The sequence below is a fragment of the Jaculus jaculus genome, chromosome X (assembly GCF_020740685.1).
Source record: "Jaculus jaculus isolate mJacJac1 chromosome X, mJacJac1.mat.Y.cur, whole genome shotgun sequence".
Classification (NCBI taxonomy): Eukaryota; Metazoa; Chordata; class Mammalia; order Rodentia; family Dipodidae; genus Jaculus; species Jaculus jaculus.
The window spans coordinates 152,504,952-152,513,567 of NC_059125.1; the positions used below are offsets into that span (position 1 = coordinate 152,504,952).

Sequence of the window (8,616 nt, forward strand, 5' to 3'; positions counted from 1 at the left end):
TGGGATTAAATGTTTGCGCCACCATGCGTAACTTCATGCTTTTTCTGATACAAGCATGTTTCCTGAAGACGACAGTTGCTGGAAGCAAGCACCATTCAGGACATCCATTTTGCCCTCCCTTGGGAGTTCCCTGTCCTGGAATAGTCCACATGTGTCCAGAGAAACAGTCCTCATGTCTGGCTCCAGAGGGGCTGTCAATTAGCAACTCTTTCTTCCCACCTGTTTCCAAATGACTCGACGCAAGACCCAGTTGTGACCAATAAAAGACAGCATTTATTTGCTAGGGCGCCCGAGACAGAAGCCGCACTAAAGAAAGCACTCCTTGCTGGCAGTGAAGGCAGGCTTCAGATGGCGCCATGGCCAGCCCACTTTTGATCCTTGAGGTGGTGGCTGATGATGAAGCAGATCCTGTAAAATGCAGAGGGAGGCAGGAAAAGGCTGTTCACCCACTGCCAATCCTCCTGGGTTATTTGGTTTTATATGCCAGCAAGTTTCCTTTATTGTTAAACCAATTATTGGAAACCAAAAGCAGCCTAGCTAATAGAGTTCCTTTTGGTCAAAAGTCTCACATGCACCTTTAGTGTTAATTTTCCAGATACATTCCCTGACTCAAAATATTTGAGAACACTGGTAAGCTTATCACTGAGCTGCCAGTCCACATGCTTCCAGACAGGTCTCTGCTGTGGTGCCCTAGCTTTCAGGGAGGGTGAGGAGCTATCACCTGTTCTTCCCCTCAGGCCTCACTTCCGCTAGCTTCTAAAGAGGAGGACTCAGTGTCTGACCCACAATGTCCAGGTAAGGAGTCCTTAAGCAGGAAAGGCAGGTGTAGTCCTGACCACTCAGAGTGGGTCCCATGGCAAGAGTGGGGGAGCAGGACAGTTTTGTGCATGCAGCTGCCTTCTCGCCTTTACTGCTCCCAGGTTTCTCCTCAAAGAAGCAAATGTTTTTGTGACCGCTAGCACCCAGGCACAGACACAGTGAAAGAGGAATCACTGCCACCCAGTCCACACTTTTCTGTCCTCCCCAGCACCCTGAGTTTCCTCTCAAGTAATGAGGGTGTACAAAGTAAAAGCCCCTGTACACAGATGTCTCCAGAAGCATCCATCTTCCACATGGTGGGCAAGCACTAGGAGAGGAAGCCAATGTAGAGTCTTAACTATGACACTGCCCTGATGAGTCATCTGTTGTCCCTCATGGGTGAGACCCACCCAATTTCAGGAGGAAGAACCAAGCAGACAGAGTACCGCAGAGAAGAGCTGTACCACCAAAGACCTGGACACTCCATCTCTGGCTAGTGCTTGACTTTAGGCTCCAGTTTGGACTGAGCACAAGGTGGAATGGCAGAGGATGGCTGAAGAGACTTCCCACCCCGAGCCGGGGAAGGGAACTCATTCAGGTGAGACAAATAGCCATCACTATACTGATTCAATGGTTGGGGACCGATGTGGCACAGACATTTGACTCAAGTCATACCTTAGAGCTGCTGTGTCTTCCTAACTCTAGCCCCTAACCTGTTTGTCCTTTCTCAAGAGAACACTGGCTGCAGCAGTGGAGGGGCCCAGGGTCAGCTACAACGCGGCCTCCTATGGAGGATTCCAAGGGCTATGCCAAACACACTAGAGGTCAGGTGTTTTCTGAGGGAGTTACCCAAGGGTTTATTCTGAGTGGGCTAAAAGCACACCCTCCTTCTTACAGAGGCACTTCTATAGGCTGGCTGGACTTAGACTCTGGCTGTTCCACACTGTTGCTAGGTGTCGCTACAGTGCAGTGTCGCCTCTTCTGCAGGAGGCCAAAGAGAACACAGGACAATTGCTTTGAGTAGTGCCTAGCACCTAGCAAGAGCCGGATACATACCAGCTATTATTATCACTATGAGCCAAACTGCAACATGAGAACACATTTAATGCAACATGCAGCTGTGGCCTGGCCTTGGGCTCCTCCCCAAACTCCCAGAATGCTATTTGGAGAACCCCTTCTCCATAGCTTCAGTCACTTCGGGGTGCAGGAAGCGGCTGGCCAAGCGTTCGATATCATCCAATGTCAGGCGGCTCAGGGACCTGTCATAATCCTGAGGAGAGAAGACCAGGTGGATTTAGGGGCTGACAGTGAGGAAGGGTGTGTTGTTACAGGCAGGGGCTGGGAACAACCCGGACTGGAGGTCCAAGGGTTACTCTTCTCACCTTCTGTAGTTGTTCCAGGACCCTGCTGGCATCTGCCCCACTGAAGTGGCGGGCCAGGACTTTGGAGATCAGCTGCCAGATGGGCAGTGGTGGGGAGTCAGCCAGCCTACGGGCAGCACCTTCTTCTAGTAATACCTTCTCCAGAGGTTTAACGACTAGGTTGAGCTTAGAATTGGGCCCAATGTTGTAATCTGATAGTCGTTTCTCATCTGCCAAAGACAGACTGGTGAGGTTGCTTCCCCACAGCTGTGGGGTTGGCCCAGGGAGCAATCTGCTGCAGGCAGCCAGAGTGGAGCACTGCGGCATCTGGCTGGGGGTGGGGGTACTCAGGCGCATTCCTGAGGTTTCAAGCAGCAGCCACTACCCCAGCCATTACACACTGTTGAATGGGCTCGGCTGTACAGCCCGTCCCCCGACTTCCTGCTGGGATCCCTGGGCGTCTCCTTTCCCTGGTTACCTGCTAGGGCCTTGCCCTTGAATAGCAGACGCTGCTGGCGCACCGGGACGTTCAGCTTCTCGGAGACCAGCTGCTTCAGTTTAGACACCAGCTCGTCCTCCGGCACCTGATCGGGCCGAGGGTGGGAGGCAGGGGCTCAGCCCGAGTCCCCTGGGCGATGAAGCCCTCGTGTCCCCTGAGGTCAGCTCTCTGGGCCTCCCTAGTCCGCCCGGCCCGCCCCAGTGGCAGGAGCGCGTGCGGCGGCCAGCACGCTGACCCTACCTGCAGACTGCACTCCCGGCCCTGGAGCGCCTTCACCGTCAGCTGCATGGTGGTCGCAGCGGCGTCCACTAGGGCCGACGCGAACCCCCACAGTCGCCCGCCGTGCGCAGCCGCCCCGGGCGCGCGCCGGAACCACCCGCTCCCGCCGGAAGCCGCTAGAGGGGCGCGCCCGGCGCCGTGGCTCCCCGCCCTCGTCCCCGCCCCCTCGCACCGCCCCCGGCCCAGAGTAACCGCCGGGGCAGACCGACCTCCCACGGCTACGGTGCGGGGAAGCGGCCGGTGGGCCGGGGACGTGCAGGGCCGAGCTGCGTCACCTGGGAGCGGGGACCTGGGAGGAAGGACAGAAGGGCCAGCGTGTCAGCCCGACCAGCACATGGCCTGGCCCTGAATTCCCAGCCCTTGGGTGGAGCAAGTCGGTGCACACCCGGGGTGGTGCCTCTCAGTGACAGAAATGGCACAGCTCTGCCTGAAGACTTTCTAGTCTGGCTGCAAAATTACCGCGACTGAGCTTTTGGGCTCAAGTATGGGACTTCATTCTCTCACTCCTCATTCTAGACTAGACTTGACTTTTCATGAGAAGGCTGATAACGCCTGTCTGTACAGGTTTGGGGCGACAGCTCAGGGGTAGAGCCCTTGTCTACTCCGTGCAAAGGCAGACACAGGGGGGATGAGAGTAAGTTGTGACACCCTATGCAGGGATCACCATGTCACCCAAGCCTGTCTGCCATTCTAGTCCACACCTACTAGGAGCACACACTTTCTATGCCCACCACTAGGCCCTCACAGGGCAAAGACTGGAAGGGACCCAAACTTGCTTCCGTCTTTTATTGGAACATATTTTCTGGGCAGTGCCCACTTATCTAACTCAGCAGCCTCTTTGGCACTGAAAGCTGGAGAATAAAAAACAGTAAAAAAAATAAGCTTGGATTTGTCTGAGTGCATAGTGCATGAGAACTAAAGGCCTTTGGTACACAAGAATTGTGGGGAGAGTGGAAGGAGTGTTGGGGCTCAAGTGATGACATTTGGCCCCGGGGGCTCTCATGAAACTGGGAACAAGTTGCTATAGATAAACTGGCCAATGACCAAGGCTAGCATCTCAGAGGTACCACTCAGTGCCACGATGAAGGGAGCCTGGGAGGCATAGTCTGCTTGAAGGCGGCGCAGAGACAGCTGCAGCACTGCTAAGGCTAGCAGGCTGTTCTGCACTCCTACCTCGATACTGACTGTTCGCCGCTGGGCCACTGGCAGTTTGAGGCACATGGCCAGGCAGTAGCCCACTAAGAGGCCAACAAGGGGCACCGTGAAGCCCACCAGTACGATTGGTAACCTGACCCCCACTAGGATGAAGACCCCCATATGGTATGCAAGGAACAAGCCCCCCAGGAGAAGCACAAAGCTAAAGGGCTTGATGACCTGCAGGAGCAGCTCGGAGAACTTGGGGAGCTTGGACTTGATCAGCACGCCCGTGGCGATGGGTATGGCAATGAAGAGCAGGGTTCCCAGGATCTTGGAGATGGGTACATGGAGTGTCTCGTGGATGCTGAGCAGATGACCATAGATAGCTGAGGACAGTGGCAGAAAGCCAGTGGCAGCTACTGTTGAGATGAAAGTCATGGAGATGGCCAGGGTGACGTCCCCTCCAAGGAGGAGGCTGAAGAGGTAGCTTCCTCCCCCACCAGGTGATGAGCAGGTAATAATGAGGCCCAGAGCCAGGGCCTTGGGCAGCATGAAGACTTTGGCCATCAAGAAAGCATAGAAGGGCATGACCAGAAACTGGCCCAAGAGGCCCAACAGCATGGGTTGGGGGCTCTGCAGGAGCCCCTTCAGAACCTTGAGTTCTACTTTGCACCCAAATGAACATTTGTTGACGAAGATAAGAGGCAGGAGCAGGTAGAGTATTGGGTTCTCTGAGAAGTGGGCCAAGTTGGTGCTGAGGGCAGCAGGGGTGTCTTCAGCAGGTGACACCTTGATGCAGAAGTCTCTCCGTTCTTCAATTAGCATGGGTGGGGCCTTTTGGAGGTCCATGAGTTGGAGCTGGAGTGGAGCCAGCCCAACGAGACCTGAGTGGATGCTCACCACAAAGCCTTGCCCACTGCCCCAGGTTATGGCACTCACATTCTTGATGGTCAGTACCTCTGTGTCTAAGGAGGTAACCCACAATGTGGGACCGGACCCCGATCCATTGGCCTGTCCTGGGTACTGGCTTGAGATGACGATGATGCCCTCACTCTTCTCTGGGAACTCAAATTCCGTCACTGAACCGTCCCCAATGTTCAAGTAGTGGCCACCTGTCAGTGGCATAGTGTAGCCCAGAGCAGTGCTGAGGTTGGCACTGCCCATCACTTGGGCCCCCCATGGCAGGCTGATGAGCAGCAAAACAGCTCTGAGCATGCCTAGAGGACCTGTGCAGTCAGCTAGTTCTCCTAGACCAGGCCATTGTTGGGAGCCGACCCTGCCCCTCCTGAGTACCATGGCTCCTCTGGAAAGATAGTGTGCTGAGGGGCCTCAGTGGATTATGGGAACATCCGTGCTGGTACTGTTGAGAGGTCCTGAGAAGGGTCCATGGGAAGGTTTTGGTCCTGTGCTGCCTTCTGTGAGAATGGGTCTTTCCCTGAGAAGAGAAGGGACAGAATGGCTAGTGAAGAGGAGCAAGCTACAAGCTCAGGAACATGGGGTTCTCAACCCAGTCTTCACCCTCAACTTGGGAATGGAAAGGCAACACCTAGTGCTAGCCTTTGAATGCCAGTTTTCCCTTCCTTTTTTTTTTTGTTTTTTTGAGGTAGGGCCTCACTTTAGTTCAGGCTGACCTTGAATTCACTCTCTCTGTATTCTCAGGGTGGCCTTGAACTCACGGCAATCCTCTTACCTCTACCTCCGAGTGCTGGGATTTCCCTTCCTTTTCTTTTTCCAAGGTAGGGTCTCACTCTAGGCCAGACTGACCTGGAATTCACTATTTAGTCTCAGGGTAGCCTTGAAGGCAAGGCGATCCTCCTACCTCTGCCTCCCATATGCTGGGATTAAAGGCGTGCGCCACTACACCCGGCCAGTTTTCCCTTCCTGCAGAGCAGCTGTCTCAAAGTTCTTATCCCTCATCCAGAGGGGCTGCCTACAGATAGGAATTCCCAGTCAGCCTGCTGATATCTGAAGATTTCCCTGGCTTGCCTACCACGGTGACCTTGCAGAGATGTGTTGATACCATGGGATTCAGGAGCACTACCATATAGTCCTGTCACAACAGCCTTGTCTGTACTGCCTTCAAGGTGCAGGTATACCAAGGTTGCCATGATCCCACAGTGGGGATAAAATCTTCTGAAGTCTTTCTGGGAGAGGTTGGGCATAGTGACACACTTCTGTAATCCTAGCACTGGGGAGGTAGAGGCAGGAGGACCAGGAGTCCAAGTTCAGCTATATATTCAAGTTTGAGGTCAACCAATACTACATGAGACTGTCAAAAGCAAAACAAAACAGTTTTTTGTTTTTGTTTTTCAAGGTAGGGTTTCACTCTAGCCCAGGCTGACCTGGAATTCAACTTGTAGTCTTAGGGTGGCTTTGAACTCACAGCGATCCTCCTACCTCTGCCTCCCGAGTGCTGGGATTACAGGTATGCTCCACCATGCCTGGCCAAAACAACTTTCTAAGGGAGACAAAATCACTTAGATGAGAATAAAGGGTACTGAAGGGAACACTGTCTTGGGCTCGATGCAGGAGGTGTTCAGAGAGTAGTTTAGGGGAGGTCTGAATGTCATTTGCCTGGCAACGTGCCATGGCCAGTAGATGGCCATTGAACCAAAGGCTGCAGGGGGTGACATCTGCTAATGTTGTGGTTACATGGCCTAAGTGCCCTACAGTGTTGAGATGGGGGTCCAGATGAAAAGCACATATCTCCTGGCCAGGGAAGTTGCAGGAAGGGACAGCAGGACTAGATCAGATGTCCAGTGGGTGAGCTTCCAGTCTCAGAGCTGCTACCTCTAAGTTCCACTCAGGGTTCAGGGCCCGTTTGGGATCTATCTCCAGGGCTATGACAGTGTTCAACATCTAGTGAAACTTCAGTGTTTCTAGAGGTGGCATCCTCAAAGTGAAAGGAGGGTCGGCTTCCTTTTATTAGTTGTGCAGCCACCACCGTGGTATCACATCATCTGTTGGAAGGGGGTCAGCTAGATGGGGCCACATCAGGTTTTATATCACTGTTGGTGGTTGTCTTAAGCCTTAGTAGTATCACAGAAGTCCCACCCTTCTCTGGATCGCAGTCTTTGGCCTCACCCCCTTCATCTACCTGCAGCTTGAGTCACTTACCCTGGGGTACAGGGCTGTGTACCACCGCTGAAGAGAGAGGGAGAAAAACCAGAGTAGGGTAAAAGTCAAGTGAAGAGGAAAAGATGCAGGCACCAGGGTGGTGTGAACCAGTTAAGGATGAGGCTATGGGGCATTCACCTATGCTTCAGCCCCTCCAGTAGTCACACGGCAAGCGGGGTTTGGCTTTGACCCCACAGCGTTTCGGCTGGAAGAGTTTGGGAGATACACTCTATAAGGCAGAGGAGGCCATCCCTGCCCGGATGCTTTTTTCACTACAGAGAAGTGTTCAAGGGTTGGGGTAACTAGCAGTGCTGATCAGGACTCCTCCCAACCTGGGAGTCCAGAGGCTGTCAGGCGGGGCACAAGCGGTGCTCGGGCATGAACTGGGGAGGAAGGGAAGGATGGAAGGGCGCACAGCCCCGCGGGCCAGTGCCGGGGTCAGGAGAGCCCCCACGTTACGCGTGTGCCCAATCGGACCTCGTGAACGCACTGCAGCCCTTTCCCCTGACCGCTCTGTCCCGGCCAGGCTGCCCGAGTAGGCGACTGCGGAGTGGGGACGGGGCCAGAAGCCACCTCCCGTCCTCCCCTCCCCGGTGGAAAGCTCTCACCTGCCTCCGCGACCGCGGAACTCCGCGATAGCGCCTGCCCGGCCGGCCCGCGGACGCCCGCGAGAGCTGCCCGCCCGGGCCCCGCCCCGCCCCGCCCCGGAGCCCCGCCTTTCCCCGCGAGGCTCCGCCCGCGTGTCAGGATCTCGGCCCCTCGGCGGCCCTGACTCTTAACGAAGGTTGGCTTCCTACCGGATGTGACGTTACTGGGAGCGACGAGCTGGCCGGGACCTGTGGGGCTGTCTGCTTCCTGCGCTGCGGCTGGCTGAGGACAGGGCGGCAGATTAAGCTCTTGTGTTTACTGCCTGGCGGCTTTCCCCTGCTACCAGCAAGATCCTGAGTGTTTCCTGGAAAAGATGGAAATAGCAGAAGGATGGTAAATCCAGGTGGTGAGAAAGTGTAGAAAAAGACTTCGGAAGACAGTAAACCAGTGCTGAAGTAGAGATGATTTTACACGCAGACTGTACTGTTAACTGCCATGCCCGCTGCTCCCTTTGCAGCGTACCAAATAAACGTTACCTTTCTTTTACTTATTTATTTTTTATTTATTTGAGAGGGCAATAGAAAGGAGAGAGAAAGAGAGCGTCAGGGCCTTCAGCCACTGTAAATGAGCTCTAGACGCATGCGTCTCCTTGTGCATCTGGCTTATGTGGTTTCTGGGGAATAGAACCTAGGTCCTTTGACTTTGCAGGCAAACGCCTTAACTGCTAAGCCATCTCTCCAGCCATCCTTTATTTTAAAAAAATTGTTTTGGGCTTTATTTTTTGTTTTGTTTTTCGAGGTAGTGTTTTGCCCTAACCCTATTAGTGGAATTTGCTGT

The 8,616-nt window shown here is 54.2% G+C and overlaps 2 protein-coding genes across 5 annotated transcripts; both read right to left on the reverse strand.

Annotated features, from left to right (window-relative positions):
• Positions 1-250: 250 nt before the first annotated feature.
• Ubl4a (ubiquitin like 4A) lies at positions 251-3,025 on the reverse strand. Its single transcript, XM_004672119.2, has 4 exons — positions 2,899-3,025; positions 2,638-2,743; positions 2,181-2,389; positions 251-2,068 (listed from the first exon to the last, which is right to left on the reverse strand). Exons 1-4 carry the CDS (start codon positions 2,944-2,946, stop codon positions 1,958-1,960), a joined length of 474 nt encoding a protein of 157 aa, XP_004672176.1. The 5' UTR covers positions 2,947-3,025; the 3' UTR covers positions 251-1,957.
• A 684-nt stretch (positions 3,026-3,709) lies between these two features.
• On the reverse strand, positions 3,710-8,232 carry Slc10a3 (solute carrier family 10 member 3). Of its 4 annotated transcripts, none has more exons than XM_004672120.2 (2): positions 7,989-8,232; positions 3,710-5,509 (listed from the first exon to the last, which is right to left on the reverse strand). In XM_004672120.2, exon 2 carries the CDS (start codon positions 5,368-5,370, stop codon positions 3,937-3,939), a length of 1,434 nt encoding a protein of 477 aa, XP_004672177.1. In that variant the 5' UTR covers positions 5,371-5,509; positions 7,989-8,232; the 3' UTR covers positions 3,710-3,936. The 4 variants fall into 4 exon arrangements, with proteins under 4 accessions (XP_004672177.1, XP_044996432.1, XP_044996434.1 ...); XM_045140497.1 differs by lacking the exon at positions 7,989-8,232 and adding an exon at positions 7,800-7,855; XM_045140499.1 differs by lacking the exon at positions 7,989-8,232 and adding an exon at positions 7,330-7,373.
• Positions 8,233-8,616: the final 384 nt, after the last annotated feature.